The sequence below is a fragment of the Triplophysa rosa genome, linkage group LG12, assembly GCF_024868665.1.
Source record: "Triplophysa rosa linkage group LG12, Trosa_1v2, whole genome shotgun sequence".
NCBI classification, from domain to species: Eukaryota; Metazoa; Chordata; class Actinopteri; order Cypriniformes; family Nemacheilidae; genus Triplophysa; species Triplophysa rosa.
Genome location: NC_079901.1, coordinates 6,231,501 through 6,252,481, shown reverse-complemented (window position 1 = coordinate 6,252,481; position 20,981 = coordinate 6,231,501). Strand labels below are relative to the sequence as shown.

The 20,981-nt window shown below is 38.6% G+C and overlaps 1 protein-coding gene across 5 annotated transcripts in view; it reads left to right on the top strand.

Moving 5' to 3' along the window:
• The window catches only part of cntn5 (contactin 5), a 244,619-nt gene that overhangs the window by 142,560 nt on the left and 81,078 nt on the right, over positions 1–20,981 (top strand). For 3 of the 5 annotated variants that reach the window (XM_057347803.1, XM_057347800.1, XM_057347801.1), the window contains 2 exons: positions 7,677–7,772; positions 14,558–14,764. In XM_057347803.1, coding sequence (XP_057203786.1) covers positions 7,677–7,772; positions 14,558–14,764 — 303 coding nt within the window. The remainder of the gene's footprint in view (positions 1–7,676; positions 7,773–14,557; positions 14,765–20,981) is intronic. The other 2 variants (XM_057347804.1, XM_057347802.1) reach the window with 1 other exon arrangement.

Genomic DNA, 20,981 nt, shown 5'->3' with positions numbered 1-20,981 from the left:
GTCTACACACCAAAGACAGAAAAACACGTATTCGCGCCATATGACCCCTTTAAGCTGTACCTTATTGTTATTATGTGTTTCCCGAAACGTTCTTAGTTAAGTCATACGTTCGGAAGGTTGGTCTGGAGCGCTCTTAGCTACACCTTATCACTGTTAAGACTTCACCCCGCTAGTGGCCACTGTGAAAAAAAGCTTCTTTACATCACAATACAAAACAAATAAAATTCTAAAGTTAAATACATCAGTATATTGACGTGTTTTCATGCAAAGAATATAATTGTCTTCACACTGAAGGTTGTTAGCTTTTAATGATATTATCTAAAGGTGCATCAGCTGGCAAACCAAATAATTTAGAATATATTTAAAGAGAAGATTGTGGTAGGAAGTTTAGTCAATCTGCAGCGATACAGCGAATATATTTGCTAAATCAAAGACGGCGCCATTTGCGGAGCAATTTAGTGTATGTGCATTTAATCCGTGAAAACCTGGCTACAATTTATGCTGCAATTATAATTACAGAAAATGTAACCTGCCACGGCAGAAAATTCAGCAGCTTTTGGATCTTGCTGGTCTAACTTTGTCAAGACAAACTCAACGGAGCAGCCTCAGCTCTAGGTGTTTTTCCTGCTATTACCTGTTGATTATATGTTCCGCGTTCTGGGCTTTTATTGAGTAAATAAAGACACTATAGCAACATACTGTATATTATGATATTATAAATCAGGGGTTCCCAAACACAAGTATAGTCAAAGGTAGGCTGTCCTATGGCACACCTTTTAATTAGAAAACAGGGAAAAAACACACATTCACTCCCGTTACTTTTTATTTTTCTTGTCATGAATGAATAAGTTTAATTGCAATATCAAAATACCTTATTGTATTTTTTTAGTAAATGCGGCCATAAGCTACATTTTTCACGCTGTAAACGCGCCGCTTGCGCATCCAATGTCCAAGCACAATAAACGTGTAAAATATATTGCTGGAATAAACTTGTTTAATGCACCGCAACAGCCAAGTGACTGCGCGCGGCGTTCCTTGTGACCCAGAGTTCGGGAACCCCTGATATAAATGTCGCTTTCAAAGACCAGTGTGAGTGTGGCGGGTTGAGGCATGATAGGTTACATTTTGGTTGCGGTTTATCATCCAGGGTTGGTTTTAGTTTGCAATTTGGATTATTTTTATGAGATTCTATGAGCCCTAGTAAATCCAATTTCAACTATTTTGTAGTGCGTCTTTTATTAAAATCTTATATAACGCAGTGAAACAGTGCATGCATAGTGGATAATTAGATCGTCAAACGATCGATATCCATTAATTCAGCACCACCGCACTGGACAGCACCTGTTAACGTGGCACATAGGAAAGTAACCTCCTAAGGCAGGGGTCAGGAACCTTTTTTAACCAAAGAGCCGTTTTTCCAGTTTTGGTTAATTTATTTTTGCAAAAGAGCCATTGCAATCATAACTTGATTTATGTCCACAATCTCACTTATGGTCCCTGTGGGGATCAATTGTTCTTTGCCTTCGATAAGAGAACATGTCCACAGACAAGGCAAAAACAGTGAAACAAACAAAACCGTGCATACATCTTCATTATATCTAACATTTAACAATTTTAAAAAGTGCACGTTCATAGTACTGATACTCACAGAATACTGCATATGTGTCTTCTGCTTTGCAATGTTCGACTTCTTGAAATGCTGCGTGGTCCGCGAATGTATGACATCAGAGTACCGCGTTTCGAAAGCACACGGAGCTCTGCCCTCGCGGCACTTTGATGTCATACGCCGATCGGCGCGTAACCTGCGCAACACCTCATAAAAGTGAACATAACTAGCGTACGGCTAATAGCTTTGTAGTTCGGTTCGTAGGTGGTCAAGACACTTACATACCGGCATTACAACTCCTCTTTCAACCTTGACAGCTGTATGGATTTCATATGCGAGAAAGACTGCTCACACGGAAATGAGGAGCTAAACACAGCGCATCCATACTGACGCGTCGCAGTTTGTATCCATCTGCATCCACTATTTACATGTGATTACGTAGCGTGGCAACAAGTTCTGTATCATATGCCACAGAGAGCCGTGACTTTCAATAAAAGCATGACGCTCGCTCTTCTAAACACCTCGCGCTCTGGGTAAAAAGCACGCGAATTGGGAGTCAGTTGGCTTTCGATATGACGCTGGGCTGCCAGCGCGAGAGGTTACCATATAAACGTTGTTTGCCGTTGATTATGATGTTTTTAATGATCAAATGTTGGTGAAGGGTAAGATGCGTGGTGAGCCACATGATTTTTGAAAAGAGCCACAGGTTCCACAGGTAATTATGTTACATAAATAATCAAAATAAACAGAATGTATTCGTTTGATCTTAAGTGACATTTTGTATTTGATTTAAATTGTGACCTTTGATTCTATATTTTGCAACTTTTATTCTGAAAATAGCGGGCTTACTGCTCGCCAACTTTTGAAACTTTTTTATGTCGTGTAAAGTACTAGTATATCATCATATTTGATTGAGCATTTTCAAAGCATTTATCTCGGGACTTTCATCTTTTTTTATGCGAATCCACTGCTTTCAGATTCTCATTGTAAACTGTTGACCTTCTGTATTCTGAGCTTTATTTTTATTTTTAAAAGCTATGCATGTCTATTTATCACGTCAGGGCGGATGTCAAGGTTGTGCTTTTTAAATAATATGTTCCACCAGGAAACATAAAGCACAGCGATCTTTCAACTGTCAGATGTTATAACAGACAGGAGAAAAGATAAGCCATTGTTCAGCGGAAGTCATTTACGCTGCATTGATGTGTCAAAAACAGCCGTGTTAGCGGTCCGGATATTTTGAACCCGTCAGTGAAGAAAAACTACGTGCTGTGTTTGCCTTGATTTGAGAATGTATCATTTGTTTGTAGATGGAAAGTAACATGTAATCGAAATTGTTTGATTGAATACATGTTTTAAAGTGTCACGTCATCTAAAGTTTACCAGAGTATGCTATTCAAAAGACCTTTTTTCCATCTTTGTATTCCATGTCAAAATATAACCAGTAAGTGTAGAGTAGCTACTGTAAATTGCAGCTTTCATTCAATCTTCTCACTTGTTAACATAGTCATTTAATGACGGTTAATGTCAACACAGTCAAAAATAGGGCGATAGTGACAAAAAGGGATATATTTGAAAAACAAGTGTCATCATAGTATTTAATTTACATTTCACGTTTTTCACAACAAAACGCGTGATCAACATGTCACCACATTTCACATGGGAATTTGCAGGAGACTACCACATGCTTTGTGTGTCTAGATGTGTTTTTGCACATGTGAGATTCATGTGGCATGACTGAGCCGCTGTCAGGGGTGAACTTCCCCCTCAGCCTCAAAATCCTCTTTATTAGTAGTGCAATGCAAACTGGCATTAAGCTCTGGCTCTCTTCTGGTGTGGAACGGGAACTTTATATGATCCAAACAATTCACAATTTTTTATATTCTTGGGGTTTTTCCTGGCTCAAAATGAGGCGGAGGTGGTGCCATCCTGATCTTGTACACACACACACGCACACGCACACACACACACACACACACACACACACACACACACACACGCACACGCACACACGCACACACACACGTAGGCCTACTGTACCTTTAAGTGGCTTAACCAAGTGACTTTGAGTTTGACATATTAAAAGTTCTAATAAAATTTGATAAAAATGACAATTATTATATAAAACATTACTTTTATTCAACCAAACAGAAATGTTTTTTTAATCAAATAAAGCTTTAGCCAACTGAATTAACCAGTCTTTCTAAATGAGCAAAGCTCATTCACATCTTGCATTCTCTGTGGTTCACTTTAAATGAATCAATGATCTCTTATATTCGCTAGTGACTGAAAAGTTCAATAGTTTAAATGAATCTGTTCAAATGAGTCATTCGTGTGCGAGTCGTTCTAAACGCAATGTGCGTCCATACTGGCGAACTCGCTGTGTACAGTATACGCTGATTCAACGATCCAGCTGCACAGCTAAAGACATTACAATGATGTACGTCATGTTAATTTAATAAATTTCAAGAAATTAAACGTACTTGAATGCAAAACAAACAGCCGTGAAACACAGGCTGGCTCTTGTTCTGCAACTCTTTTTAGCGCCTCAGTGTGCTGATAACGAAACAGCGCCTCCACTGTGGCGTAATGTCGCAACTGCAGTTACAAAGGAAAGTCTGTTAAATGCACGCAGCATTTCTTGTGAAGACGCCCAACATAATTTTGACGATAGCCTGAGGCGGCACGACATTTGACAGAGGCGGCCGCCTCCAATTTCTCTATGCAGGAAAAATCCTGATTCTGTTTAACTAACAAAAGCATCACATTAGGTCAAATTAGGTGGGCAATGGTGTTTTATATTGTGTTTACTAAGTTTACTAACTTTGCCAAGTCTGCAATCAATCGTCAAAGTTATTAAAGATTCCAATATGAACTCAAACCTTTCTCATCAAATTAACGTCCAGATTAGAATCTACACCTCCATATTCCAAATATATATTTTAACAATTGTCTATTTGTTTCTATTATCTTAAGCAATTTTAGGAGAAACATCTTAATGGAACACAACAGAGAAGTCCATTAAACCTCTTATGAAAGAACTCTGCCCAGTAAAATTTTCCTCTGCATGCCTGGGTGGATTGATGTTTTTGTTATGCAGGAATCATCTCTCAGTGTGTGTTTTATCAGTGGTCCCCAGCATCTGACATTGGTTCTGTGTAAAATTAAAACTCCACTGCAGTCTGAAAGGAGCTAATCAACATCACCCGCAACCGGGACAGATGAAACGTCTCTTCTCTTGTCCCACAAGCTGCAGTGATATCTGTCTCCACACACAATTAGAAAACAGATTAATTACCCACAAGTCACTGCTTCCTTTACAAAGTACGGACAATTAAATAGAAAAATAAATAAATAAAAACATACATAAATAACCAGCTATGCTTGTCTCTTATATGTTAAATATACTGTACTACTGCCCTTAAGAAAGCAAGAAAAAAGCACAACAACAATGTAATGTATCAGTTGTTTTTCACAGACGGCGATGAGATTTAATGGAGAGTAAATGGAAACTTTTGCTTTAAGCAAAACACAAAATCAAATTGAACCCTTTTTGATTTGACTTGAATCTATAAGTGATGTTTGCCATTTTCATAGCTTCTAAATCCATAAAATGCGTCCTATATAGCTCTCAATGTCATGAATCGGTAGGCTATGATTTTCTGGAAAGACTTCTCATTCACCACTCATTGAAACACTAATGACTAAACAACTGGTGACATAACAGTGTAGTTGCATACGATTGTATTTATTACCCGTCTAGTGATGCGTGTACTTGTGCTTGAATCCATTTTACTCAAACTTCTGTTGCGTGTCATGATGTATGTAGAGTCGGCTTGTTTTTTGCCAGTATCAATTCTATCACCATATCACATCTGCCACTGTTGTTGTTTTCAAAGTCTTTACAATGTTTCTGGTGAGGTAACATTGTGAACATTAATGCTCTGTGATTTTTGCATTGTGGAAAAATGCAGCAGAATGATTCTAACATTGGGACAGTTCAGAAAATGGCATCCAGACTAAGCTGACTCCCTGACACACCAGCTGAATGAAGCCCCTCCCCTTTCCAAAACCCCACCCCCAAGCCATGTCATCAAACCTGAAGGCAGCACATCCAAATGCTTATGTTGTCTCCCGAGCTTGCAAAAAACCACATCTGAGCAATAATTTCTTTTCCTCTGGGTGAACTATTCCCTTCACTGGCATCTAACTAGTTTCAATTAGCAACACTGTTTATCGCCTGCTTTTTGTTCTCGAGAGCCTCAAAACTGTTGTTATTACTTTGTCCCTTAAAGGCAAGTCGCAAATTAAGTGTCATTTCCAGTCAAACGCGGCTTGTGCCATTCCTCATATTTGTGTGTCAGCACGGTGATGCTTAATTGGGACGCTTATTGATTTGCTGACCTTCAGAAAGGCTGCTAACATTCCATTTCCATTTGCCCTGTTACCAAGAGCTTTAGTAAGTGCAAGTTCATATCTGCAAGCTCAGACCGAGCCGAAATGACCTTTAAAACATTTAACTCAAAAATTGCAAAAACTCGGAGTAAATCTGTAAATCCCAAGGAAAGGGGAAATTGTTTTTTTTTGTTGTTTTTTTTTTTTTATATGTTTTCTACACTACTGTACAGATACTCTGCTTATTGGCTTGTGTTTACAGTTTTTCTCACTTCGGTCTCAAAAGTATTTGGCTGTAGAAAAGAAGAATAACAATTGACTCCTACATTGAAGATCCCATGAAATCACTAGATTTTTTTAACTCCTGTAATCGGCTTCATGGAAATCTTCAAAATGTCTCGGGGGGCACGCCCCCACTTTGAGAACCACTGGACAAAAAATACATCTGTTTTTATGAGGTGCATCTGAGACAATGTTGATATTATGAAATATACTCTCCTGAGACATTAAAGGAATAGATCACCTAAAATAAAATTATCTCATCTTTTACTCACCCTCTTATCATTTTAAACCTGTGTGACTTTATTTCTTCTGTAAAACACAAAAGATGATATTTTGAAGAAGGTTGGTATCCACAACCGTTGGTCCCCATTGACTTCTAATGTATTGACACAAAAACAGTGTCAATGCGGACCAACGGTTCTCTGTTATCAACAATTTTCAAAAACATCTTCTTTGTGTATTGGTTGAACAAAGAATGTTTGAAATGACAAGATGGTGTGTAAATAACGACAGAATTTCTATTTTTGGGTGAACTAGATAAAACTCTTTTTCTCAGGATGATAATGTTGTTCTTAATGACACAAAGGAGAATTACATTTGTGTTGCCTTGGTAATATGACATCCCAATCCGGTTCTCACTGTTAGGGGCAGTCAGCCAATAGTATGTCGTTGGTCGCAGTAATTCATTATGGTGATTTATGCAAATGCAATTTGTCTCAACACAACAGATGAACTGTAGTGATTCCACCTGTCGTCTGCTACCAATCCCATCATTCCTGAACTGAAACTATCCAGTGTTCATTCATGTGTAGCAGTAGATGTGGATTGTTTACCCTTATTTTCTCTACAGTATTCATAATACTACATAATAATAACATTATCATCCCGATTCTGTTCCCATCATAGCTCCAAACCGTAACGATCGCTCGCAATTTTTATGCTCTTTGTAAAATAAAATGATTTTCTACCTCTCTCGCCGGTACTCATAAGATTGAAGGCTTCTAGCAAGGTTAGCCGTTTTAATTACTACTTGGTCGTTGTGTCTGGAGGGAACAGAAAGCGAGATTTAAGTGGCAGGTTTTGGGTGTGAGCACACCGAAGCGAGGGTCACACCTCCGATGACGGACACTAAATCTGGCTGAGCCGCGAGCTCTTATCCGGCTTTCAGACGCTCATATGCAATCTCTGACCCTTCATCTACAGGTTAACAGCTGCCTCTGTGCTTCCGTGTGTCACTCTGTCTCTTGCTAAGACCGCTTCTGTGTGTGTGTGTGTGTGTGTGTGTGTGTGTGTGTGTGTGTGTGTGTGTGTGTGTGTGTGTGTGTGTGTGTGTGTGTGTGTGTGTGTGTGTGCGTGTGTGTGTGTGTGTGTGTATGTGTGTGTATCTTCACAGATCTCGAAGCCTTTAGCGGACGGACGAGAGGAGCTGTTTCTGTGCGAGAGGGCCAGGGAGTTGTGCTAATGTGTGCTCCCCCTCCTCATTCACCAGGTAGATATTTCTCGCTCTCTTCTCTGTTTGTCTCTATCCTGGTGAAAATAGGTCACATATGTGAAGATTTATGAGCTGGTATAGCAAAGTTCTGTGCCAAATGCAGATTTCTTACTGCAGATATTTCTTATTGTGCATTATTTAATACATGTGGTAATGGTCCATAAAAATATCAGAACAAATTAATAAAAATTTGGTTCAACTTCAGATGCAAATCATTTCATTTTGCATTGACTTGTAATCAGGAAATTTATCATTTACGTACAGCGTTTACAGTTTGAGAGCTAAGCCAAAAGCGGGTGCTATAATGAGCAACATGAATTATACGATTTTCCTTTTATAGGCAAAACCTACATTTGAATATTACATTTACCTTAACATTTAAATATTTTTGTTAGTGTGCTGTAAGCAGTATGGCTTAACGTTGGGTAACATTCTCTAAAAGTTCTCTCAAAGTTATCAAAAGGTTCTAAATTATTATATACATTTTAGAGATGCACCGATATATCTGCCAATAATGGGTATAAGTCAATATAAGCAATTTTTTGACACTGTTGGCTATCGGACGATAGTTTAAAAACAACCGATGGTCAGTGCCAGGGTCCTGTCAATCAAAAGAAGACAAGAAAATGCTATAAATTTGTGCGCTGTATGTAGAAAATATAACATTAATAACGTTAATCTTCAGAATCTGTATGGGTATCGGCATCGGCAGATATCGCTCTGAATAATCAACCTTCGGTATCGGCGGACAAATTTAGTATCAGTGCATCTCTAATAAACGTTGTTGTTAAAGTGTCAGTTTAAATACATTCAGAAATAATGTTTTGAGAACGTATCGGGAATGTTAGCAAACATTCTTAGAACACATTTTTGTTGTCGATCACCCGCCATAAAGTGTAGAAAGCAGCTAGAAAGTTTGTGTAGTTTGTGCATATTAGCACTAGAGCAATTCCGGTGTTATGATCGTGACATTTGCAGTCAAAACTTGAAACATAAATTCTCAGAGAATGATTCTCCAGCCAATATATACTGATCTATCGGTTTATATTTTGCTTAATAAAGAAAAGGTGACAACATACATTTTAGGAATTCTGTGAATTAAACAAACCCAAAGCAGTAACATCCAACAACTGAAGAAGTAATGGTTCTTCACAGAACATCAAATATTTTATTGTAATATTCATGTGTGCATTTATAAGAAAGAAACAATATTATCAATGTGACATGTCTCCGTTATAGACGTGACAATTCTTAAAGCTGTACATTAAAAATGCTTTAAAAACTTTCTCTCATGAGTATTTAAACCACCAAAGATTGACTTCTGAGATATCAATGTGGTAAAAACGTAAAACCCTGACATGTGCATGGAATTGCTCAGAGCAAGACTTTAAACTTGCTCTGCAACGGCAGCAGCATGAGCAAATCTACTCCCGACACCGAATTCATTCACATGTCATGATCATTATCTTTAAATGACCAGAAAGGCCACGCACGCTGAAAGAAGCCAAGTTTAGCTGTTGAACATTTTGACTTCATCTAGACTAAAACAGCACCAACCATCACATAAAGCACTTTGGACTAGCATGTACATTTTTGCTGATGTAAGTTGATCTTTCCGCAAGTAGATTTTCTTGCTTCCTCTCTTAAATCACTGTGTTCCTGCTTGTCTCTGCTTCAGCCTCAGTAATTGCAGGTTAAATGAAGTCGGATGCAAGCAGACAAAGAGAACGGGACTAGAAGGAACAGAAACAGGAAGTAGACAGTTGAACCAGTGCTATCAGATGAGAGGCTTGTGGCGCGATGGCCGTTTTTAGAACACTTAGTGGGGACCCAGAGTAACCTCATCCGGCTCTCTACCTGTCTGCTGAGAGCCCTCACCAAAACACAATGCTTTAAAGAAATAGTTCACCCAGAAATATCAAACCCGGCAGGTTGGTCAGTAACCTTCATGACACCAAGGCTTTATGGCCTATTTTTGTGCCGTTTTTGTTCTCTTCAGCGTCGAACTGTTGCATGAAGACGTCATAGAAATAATAGCACATGGGTTTGACACGATGGCATAAGTTTCCTGTTTGGATGAACTGTTCCTTTAATTTCAAGGAAACGACAGTGTCAGGTCCAAAATGAGTCAAAGTAAAACTTTCACCGCATTTGGTAACTTCCCCGTCTCGTCTTGCCAGAACACCCTGATCAATCCTAGACGTGTGATACCGAACAGATAGAGGTCATTATTGCACCATGCAGACACGAGTGTGACCATCGCTGTTTACACCGCGATAAGGAGCCGAGAGAAAGTGTCAGCGGTTTTAACGCCGGTCTATATTTACTCGTCGCTTGACTGTGTGCAGAATAAATCCTGGTCTGTGCTGACACAGTTTCGGTTCAGTCCTTATCTCCTTCAACCTCCTCTCTCCTTTGATCTATTCACATCAAGTCGGTCTCCCTCACTTCAGGCTAGCTCTCTTTAGCATGTGTCATCTGATAATTATAAGCCATTATTTTATTACTCTGCGGCTCTCGACAGTGAAGTGCCATTGATTTCACCTGATCAAGAGATTGAACGGAGACGCCTGGCATATTCCAGTCTGCTGTTCCAGACATAGCTCAACGTTGACTGTTCGCTACCGGACAAGTGTTGTGAATCATCAAGGGACTTTGTTTGTGTCATTTGCCTCATGCTAACTGACTAGTGTCCTGTTTCATAGAGGGAATTTACTGGCTTTGTGTGTTAACCTATCCATCTCCAGCCGGTCGATGTGCGTGTCCAGCCAGGCATCAGAATCCAGGCTCAAATTTACTGGATCATTAGAAACGTAACGAAAACGCACTCAGACAATTATTTCACACAGACGAAGGTGAAGCTGTTTCAGGGTTTTCTAATGGAACAGAGCATGAGTGAGCTTTGTTTGCAAATGGACATGTAAATAGCAAGAGAATAGAAAAGAAAACACGTTTTTTACCAAAGGTTTTTACCATATTGATGGGTTAGATGTCATTAATTGGACGTTTAAATGCCCATGTGAAGTTTTTAAAGCACTGTTTAAAAACTGTGAATTGTGACATCCACAACGGTCTACATGAATTTATGAAATTATAACTATTGTGTGGTCTTTGAAGAGTCATCCCTTCTCCATTTGTTGGACATTGCTTTTGGTTTATGCATTTTAACTCACAGAAATCGTACAAAGTATGTTGTCTCTCAAAAACGGTGTCCTTTTTGTCACATCCATAACACATTTTTCTACTTTCTAAAATAGAAAGCTTGTGCATAGACTGAGATTTTTCTGATGTCTGGACTCCATCATCATGTCAGAGTGTTGCAAACACAGATATGTTTTTTATAAATACAAATACCAGGGAGAACAACTTAAACACATCCACGAGACAAGACAAACGTGGGGAGAACAGAGGCCGTTCCTCAATTCCAAGAACGCAAGTACAGACTTGTGTTCTCGTGGAGACCGGTCTTGCGAGGCAGCCTCAGAAGAAGGAACATGGATGGACACGCCGCAGTGACTTCAAGCGGATTCTGTATGCGCGCAAGACTGCATAAGATGCATCCTTGATATCGAGAACACATCCGGGTACTTTCATGCGTTCTCTGTTCTTGAGTATTGGAACCGGACTTTGACGGTTATTGATGCCGTGGAGTGAGACCACGAGGACACAAGACCGCTGAAGAACGCATGCTGAGAAACGGCCAGTCTAAAGTCTTTATAGCTGTGGTGTGATGAGGAAGATGGTTGGCGGGAGACAGGTGAGGGAGCATGGGAAATGTAGTCCCGGGGGGAAACAGACAGGACTGCCATGTTGGCCGCCCAAAAAGAAAACCGGAAGGACAGATAGACTACAATGGTTTGGACTACCATGGGGTGTCTGTGACATGAATAAACAATTGACGCGTGAAATCAGTCTATGGAGAACACAAGGAAGCAGACAGGGGCAAGACCGTGACACATCAGGGGTTTAGTCAAATATAAACAGATGGTTCAATATACTGCTAAAAAATACATTACTCTGAGAATTTCCAGTTTTGGCTGAAAATTTCACATCCCCAAATGGATCTCACGGGCCAGAGTTGAGAACCACTGGTCTAGCTCTGCACAACTTTAAACAATGTTAAATGAGCTTTCACGCAGTATGCGGGGCATTTGTTGGCTGTTTTTCCTTTACTATCCCTTTTTCAATTTGCACAAATCTCAAGTGTAAGAGAAAATATTACCACCTGCAACCCCAAATGAAGACATAAAAAACCCAAGAAAGTAATTGGCGCAAGGCAATGCTGTTTTTAGTCTATTGATTTTCAGTAATTGTTTGCCTTGCATGGAAAGCTGGCAAATTACCATCACTCACTGGCTACCAGGTCACCGAATGAGATGTCTTTAAATGCCAGTGCTGATTTTCACGCTTGGAGACACAGTTCTTTCCTAGTAAAAGGTAAAATGTAGGCCTTCTAGGTTTGCTGTGATCTTAATACCAAAAACACTTTTTTCGACTTTTTTTTACTTAGTTTGCTAGACAATTGTTTCCACAAATGCATGTCTTAAAAATGCTGTTTGACTGTTTTCAGTACAGCTACTTTTCAACAATGTAAATACACTTGAAAGATTAGATGAGTTGAAAAAAAATCTATAAACCAGTGCCTGCAGTGAAAAGCATCTCAGGAATGCACTAGACAGTATTGATTGTATACTAACTGTATCTGTGGATTTTATTATCTATATATAGTGTATCTAGACAGATAGTTAATATATGAACCATCTACCACGTCATGACCGAAACACATTCACACATGGCTCTATAAATCCTATGAGAGCATCATACAGTTATATGCTAGAAGTATTAAATGTTTGCTTGGAGGATTAGCACTTATTTAGATTTGATACGTGTAGAACGGAGAGAACTGGGGGAATTCATTTTAGAACTCGTAGGATGACTTTGAGGTTAATTTGTCTTTCATTTGCCTGAATTGCTGGTAGGAGGTTTCATTCGCATTAATATGGGTAGATTACTTTAAAACTGAAAGTAATTTAAAATAATTTGGGATCACTGAGATGTAAACAGGATATTACTCTCAATTTGATCACTGTGCTCTACGGGTGAATGTGTAGAGGAGGCGTTGTTGCATATATCTCAGCAGTCACATGATGGGGGTGGTAGTATGCTTGTCGGTTAAAAGTTTGGGGTCACTTCACTGTAATTTTTTTTAATAGATTATTTGAACCAAACAGAAGGACACATTTGTCACTTTTTACATTAACAATTGTTTTCACTCTGTTGAATTCAGTATATAAATAGTAACTGCACATTACAATTAGCCTCGGAAAACTTTATCAGGAGCCAAAAGTTCAAACTTTTGTGGTTAACATTGTTTGACGCTCCTTGAGGACGACTTACATGAGACAGTCCTACTCAGTTTTATTTACGAGATAAATAAACAAGTCTTCTCAGGTGATAGTAACCCTTGTGTATGAAAAATTGAAGTGGAAACTCTTTAAAGAGCAGCGATCCTTCACCGATTAATCACAAGAAGTGCTGCACCTGTATTTACTATGCAAAAAGAAATCAACGGTCTATGAAATTCATACGTTAATTATGTGCTGAATAAATTGGTCTTGAGGAAAATCATTTGTGCCATTAGGAAATTTGTCTCCGTCTTTTTTCCTTCTTTCTGCTGTAAGAAAGTCTGTGACTTTGATACAGTCGACATAAGGCAAACAGCGTGAGCTAAGAGGAATAATCCAGTGTGCCATATCTGCTGGATTTCTATGATGTATGTCTCTGCATGTCTGTGTGGAGGTGACAGCAATGATTGATCACAAAAACACAAGAACTGCGTGATTTGTTGACATTTTGAAATCGTCCTCTGCTTACAATAGTAACAAAACACAGGAAAAAAACGATACACAGAGATTCAGATGAGGAGTTCAAATAAAAAACAAAAAACACTAGTTTTTTGTTTGTTTGTTTTTAATTTGGAAAAGTAACAAAAAAACAACAACTTACGATAAATAAATAAATGTTTGCAAAAATTATCACATTGTAAAAGTGCAAATCTGCTTATTGTTGAAGACTCACTGATGTGCCTTGAAATATTGAGATGTTTTCAATAAATGTATGTATTTTACAGCTGAAGTACAGAATGATGTCATAAAAATCATTGATCCGTTTAGTGGAAGTAAGAAATTGCAAGTTTTGAATGCTTTTATCTCCTACATACAAATTCTGTTGAGTTTATAGATATATTTAAAGCATAGAAACATATTCATACTGAAAGCCAAAGCAATAATATTACAAATAATAATAATAACAAAATATATTTATTAATAATAATGATAACAACAAAATATTTAATAATGAAAATAATAATACTAATATATTGTTACTATTATATATTATTATTTTTATTATATATTATTAATGGTACTTTTAATAATAAAAAATACTTTTTGATTCAATTGGATCTTTAAGAACATTTTTCCACATATGAATATAAAGGTCAGAACTTGCACCAATTGGTTGTATGACCCATTAAACCAAAATGTCTTGGACTGTACAGCACTGTTTACAAGGCCTATAATGTAAAGGTCTGTATTCCCTGAACTGTGTCTGGTAGAGAGCAAAGAATTAATACATATCAACTGCACCTCGGCTCTTGGAATCCAACTTCTGTGAGCCCTCGCACTGCTCCGGCAAGAGCTGCATGCTACAGTGCACATTCAGACAGGGGCCAGCGTACCTTGCTCTTTCATCTCATCTGCATGCTCTCCTTCTGGCTCCAGCAGAGATCATCTACAGCTGGGTGTTCAACGAGCTCCCCTCGTTCGTGGCGGAGGACAGCCGGCGATTCATCTCGCAGGAGATGGGAAATCTGTACATCTCCAAGGTGCAGCCCTTGGACGTGGGCAGCTACGTGTGCCAAGTGAAGAACACTGTGACCAACGCCAGGGTCCTGAGCCCGCCAACACCCCTGACTCTGAAAACAGATGGTGAGATATTACACACGCTTCACACTCGCACGCACACGCGAAACACCGCTCAGCTGCATGACAGAACTTGGCTGGATGCCAAGTGCTTCTCTAGGTAGACCGAATTGATGAATCAATACCATGACATGAAGTCCCGGCGCTATTGAAATAAATGAAATTAAATTGAGTCATTCCTAGCTGCTGCTTTGGAATTTAAGGCAGACGTCTTTAAAATGTTGTTTTCTTGTTTGAAAATAGACGCTTAATTTTGTTTAACTTTGAGACAGAATTAATGGCTGAAATATACACTACAGGACTTTTAAAATCTAAACAAAAATGCTACACAATATAAAAAAATGTTTTTAGTAATATTTAAATATACTGTAAAATAACAAAATTTCCAAATCATATAACAAGTAGTTTTCCCATTTTTCTTATAAACTTGCTGTCTTTTTCTGTAATTTTACAGTTTTTGACTGTATTTAAAAAAGGGACATTTTCTGGAAGCTGGGACTCCGGAAATAAACTGTAAAATATATTTTTTCTGTAAAATATTTTTTCCCCTGTAAAATGACATTCCCGCTTTTTCTTGTAAATTTGCTGTCTTTTTCTCTAATTTTAAGGTTTTTTTACCGTATTTCAAAAATACATAAAAACCTGTAAAAAACAGTAAAATTTTGTTTTTTTACATTTCACGTGGAAAATCTGTATTATTTTTTGTAAAATTACGTTTTTTTACTGTGTTGGCATCATACACTTGCCAACTTTGTAAATGGAAAAACTTGACATCAAACACAAAACGAGACTTTCACATCTTACCCAAACGTAACAAACAAAGGTGGCTTTTGACAGTTCATGAATGTGCGAGATGACCACAGTAGTTGTTGTGAATAAAAAAAATTGCCGAGCGCATTTGAATGCGGTTTTGGGTGTGAAGATGTTCTGTGTGTTCTAGAATCGCCTCAAAATATCAAACATTTTGATATCCTATAGCTGAAAGAAATCATCGTCTGAAGCACTTTTCCGTGAAACCTGTCAACTGCTCAGAATCTGCAGACTGGCAAAGCTTTTCGGCATCTGTTGTTAACTCAAAAATCGGAACAAATATTGTGTTGTGTATTCCAGGCTTAATTCGAGAAGGACAAATACGTTTTACAAACCATGAAATGTGAGCATTAACTTGTTTGCATAAGTTATTTATATACAGTAAACACATAAATATAAAGCATGACTACCATTCAAAAGATTAGGATCACTTGACTAAAATATATTTTGTTATTTTTTGTATATAATATAATATAAGACTTAAGAAGACTAAACAAAAAACAAGAAAGTTGTTGAAATTGATCATTTGGACTAAATCAATAAGAATCCAGCATATATGAGAACTACTTCAATACTGTGTCAAAAGCATCTCAGGGTGAGACCTCAAGAAACTGGCTCGTAAAATGACGATTCTGCAAATTCAAGTCAAATTGTAGCTACTTTAAAGACACTACAATTTAACATTGATTTGAACGGTAGCGTGTATATGAACTTGTCTTTGGCAGACTCTAGAAACACAATAGTGTGATGTTCACATCTCACTGCATTATATTTCAAATCTCAGGATGATACAATAACTTTATTTTTCTGAAAGAGTTTGTGAAACTCTTCGCATTATCTCGGCAAACTTTATTTAATAAATGTAATCACACCTCATATCAGGTGCATGTGAGTGCTATAAATAACACGCGCTGAGAATAGAAAGTTAAACGTGCACACATAACAGTTATCAACAGTAAGACAATTTTTTTCCGCTCAAATCATAAAACTTTTCTGATCTCATATTGGTTTTGTCTTAAATTTTTAAAAATAACAGTGAGTTTTCAAACATTCCCCTCATCTGCCATTCCTTAAACAAACAGATAGCCCCGTCCCCAACTCATATAGCCAACCGGGCCTCGTAAATAAACAAATGACAATTCCGTTTGGGCCTCTAGTGCCACATAAAGTGATCTGAACATAAAGTCACCGGAAAGACTATTTGCTACCACATGGAGTTGGTTTTGTGTAATCATGACAGAAATGATGCTTTAAAAACTAAATACGACTGGTTTATCGGTGCTTTACTTCCATCTGTGACGGTATAAAACCTATCCAGGGACTGTAGTGCAGATGCACAGCCAGTTTAGATACATTACAGCCGCTCTTATGAGATTCACTGTGTATTTTTGAAGCTCTGGATAGCATCCAGGAACAGTGCATCAATAACTCAAAAAGGCTACAAATTATGTATGCAAATCTGGTTTAAAGGGATATGCACCTTTTTTCACTCACCATATTGGCACTAAGGTCAGCTGTCTGCTTTTGAATTTTTTACACCATGTGAAGCCAGTTTAATGAGGCATCTGACTTATACACATGCTTTATGTGTCTCTCTTCTCTTTCTCTCTCTTCTACTCTCTGGTTGAGCGCGGGACCCTTAGGGCCAAACTGAAAGTGTCATGAATTCCAAACATCCGCAGTAAACGGAGAGCACAAGGTGCTTTATCATTTGCTTTAGAGCTCGTTTTTCATAGACAATGCGTTCTGATGAAACTGGCCATCGGGGAAATCATTTCCCAGCATAAAATTAACCGAATCAATGGTGCTCTTCCAGAACGGGCCGTGGCTTCTTTTATAGCCCGCTCCCACGAGTCGAGCGGGCGAGCCAAACGCACGGCTGTCACTTCAGGCGCTTTTACATACTTCAGAGATGCGCATGCATCACCTGCTGCCGGTACACGTCATCGTCGGTCCCTCCGGTACGCGCTCCCGTAACAGCCTAGCTGAAAGAAGTACGGTGCCCTAAAAGCTTGTTTTTGCCTACGTGGCCTAATGTAAAGCACGTCCTTTATCAGGACACCGCGTCCCCCTCGGCACGCGCCCCTCCCCCTCTCAGGCATTTGCATAACCTTGTTGTGAGAAACGGTCCTTGGAGACATACACGAATCTAAATGCATTAGCATGCTAAATTGGATATGCGTCTCTTGTTAGCAGAGATAGCGAATGCGAGTTGCGTCATGTTCTCGGTTAATACAGGCCACTCTTAATATAAAGGAAGAACAGACAAAGGCGATCGAAGGCCAGAACGGGCAAAAGAAACTCCTGAGGGATAGCTTTGTGCCACAGGTGGTTCAGCTGCGATGAATTGCTTTGCCGCAACTGCATTTTCAAATAATCATGCAGGAAGGTTGCGAAGCGGAAGGCTGTGCGAAATCAGAGCGAGTTCAGCGAGAGGTTAGTCACCCGTAGCGCAAACACGGCTGATGGGGATCTTTATCCTCTCCTTGCTTGGCCGGGAAGCCTTGCGCATTCGTTCGGTGTGTTTCCGCCTAAAGTCCTGAAAATGACTCGTCACCCCAAGCTTTCTCACAGACTTCGACGCAGGACCTGCGATCCGTGCTCTCCGGTGAGCTGCAGCGATAATTAACTATGCGAGAGGCTCTGTGCTGGAATGCGCAGGTGAAATGCTTCACCTGTGTCCTTACCTCGGCTAAGACACTCTTAATCAAAGCTGCCCAACTGCATCTGGCCGCACCTCCAGGGGAAGCCATGCATCTTCCCCGCCCGCTCTCTCGGAGAAACCGCAAAGACAGCGCGGGCCCTCAGTTCTTAAGTGATAAATGGCACCTTAATAGATGTGACTCGGCTGGAACAATAACTCTTACGGACTCATCAACCAAGTTGGTGCGCTCACAAACACTCGCCGGATTGCCCGACCTTGCTGCTCGGCTTTGGACCTTGAAGGGGCAGTGACCATGTGAAGGGTCAAACTGATTTGTAGGTCTTCGTCATTTGTCATTCATTCATAGAGGACGAAGTCTTTACGTCCTTGAGTCAGAAGAGCGAAGTGACTTCAGTTATTAAACTAGAAATGTTGAGACAAATAAAGAAGATTTTAATTGTCGCAAGGAAACAAAATTTGCAAACCTCAAAATTTGCAGTTTTTTTAAGAAATGGACAAATTGTTTTTTAAAATTACATCTAGCAGATGCTTTTATCCAATGCGACTTACAAATGAGGTAAACAATGGAAGCAATTGGAACAACATAAGGACAACAAAAAGCATAAGTGCAATAAAACTGGTCTCACAAAGCCTACCACAGTATACAGAGCGAAGTTAGATTTTTTTATATAGAAAGAGTAGAAAAGAGATAGAAGTCAGAACTGATCGGTCAGGTGCTGACGGAAGTGATGTGTTTTCAGCCGATTCTTAAAGATGGCTACAGATGAAATGATCAAATACTTTTTAAAGGTGCCGTTCAGTTGTGATTCCACTTTTCAAACTTTAGTTAGTGTGTAATGTTGCTGTTAGAGCATAAATCATATCTGCAAAATTCTAAAGCTCAATGTTCAATGCCAAGCGATATATTGTCTTTAACAGAATTGGCTTTTCAAGGACTACAGAGAACGGCTGGAATCGGCCCACAACAGCCGTCTACTTCCCAAGGTACATGATGTCACTATTCTGAGTTTTTGAAAAACCTCGGTCCAGTGTCATATCCCTCGTCATAGTTGGAGAAACAGGGGAGTCCTTGCCATAGTATGGAAAAAATCTCGATCTCCAACAAAGATTGACGTTTGCACATGCACTAGCATGCACTTAAGCTTATGAATACTTTGAAACTAAACATAAACATCCATTGTTAAGCACCTAAAAAACATTGTCAAAGCTTCGAAAACAGCCAAAGAACGGCCGCTTAAATGCGGTACTTTTTTATTGGTTAAATATTTGCAGAACCCAGTGAGAAACATAAAGGGTGACTAATCATAATGATTTATGGCCAAAAAATACAAATCACGAAATATGGAGATACAAGGTTGTTGAAGGACAGTGACGATGTATTGAAATATAAAATATACATTTCCATGTATTGGGATCAAGTGAATATATGTTTTCCACATGAAAAATATATAATTTAGTCATTTGTAGTATTGTAATATATTAACAATGCATTATTCTATATATTTTCAAATATATAGACAACATAGAATTTTTGCTTACGAAGGGGTCAAGAAAACATTTGTTTTTTAATAAAAGTACTTTGATGATCATTAAATGAAAAATAAGGACCCGGCTGTGCTATTTGTGTGAATTTCTTGAAATAACACTCCCATGTGTAATAAGTTTCACACTTACATGTTGCACATCTAAAATTATATCCACCCCAAACGATTCGGAGTTTGTTGTAAAGGGCCATAGATGTGTTTTATTTATTACCCAACATATTTAGACGTTCATCATTTTTCACATTTGTGTACATTTTCTATTGATGAAGTCAAAAGCAGTTTCTCAAATGATGGATAAGAGCATTAAACCAATGTATGGTAATGAATGTCAGATCACATTAGCCTGCAAAACGGGCGTATATGCGCCATAACCTGACTAGCATAAAAACAACACCGACAAACTGTCATTTACCAAAACCAGAAGCTGTTCTGCAGGCTTCTGCTACATTAAACCAGCAACCAAAGGACGTTGACCTTTTATGATGGGCATTTCCATTCAACTGCCATATCGGTTCAGATCACAATGTCACGCTAAGAGTTTCCCGGGCCTTCAGGAATACCTCATTCAAATGCCTTGTGAGTTATGTCTCTGTAATGTGTCCAGACAGCGGGGCAGACATGTGCTAAGTATGTACAGGAATGCTTTATACGGTAATGGGACATTGGAATACAAAATGTGTCCTAATATGACATTGTTCAAATCTCCTAATTGTGATTTTAATTGGAAGTGAAATGGTCATGCGACCACATATTAAACATTCTGTTGAATAGAGGAGTGATAGATGACCATGGCTCCAGCAGCTACTTTTCCCTAAGTCATCCAGTTATTTTGTTTCTGAAAATGAAACTTGGTCATTGTTTACTCATCCTGTGTCATTCTGAACACATATGATGTTCTTTCTACCATCTTTTTTTTTCATCTTGAATTTTTTCCATGCAATTACAATGATTTGGGAATTAATCTTTTAAGGACCAAAAAAGTGTCATAAAATGAGTTCATATGACCAGTAATAAAAAAATCTGTTTTTTTTCTGAAGCACTGTGAAATCTATCTAATATTTAGGGGTGTCGTCGTTAACGCGTTACCGCATGCAAATTTTTCTGATTAAAAAATTTAAAGCCATTAACGCAACATCAGTTTTTTTCTGTCACCATTGTCTAGCAGTACATTATATAATCACGCTTTTATTCATATAAAGGCCTT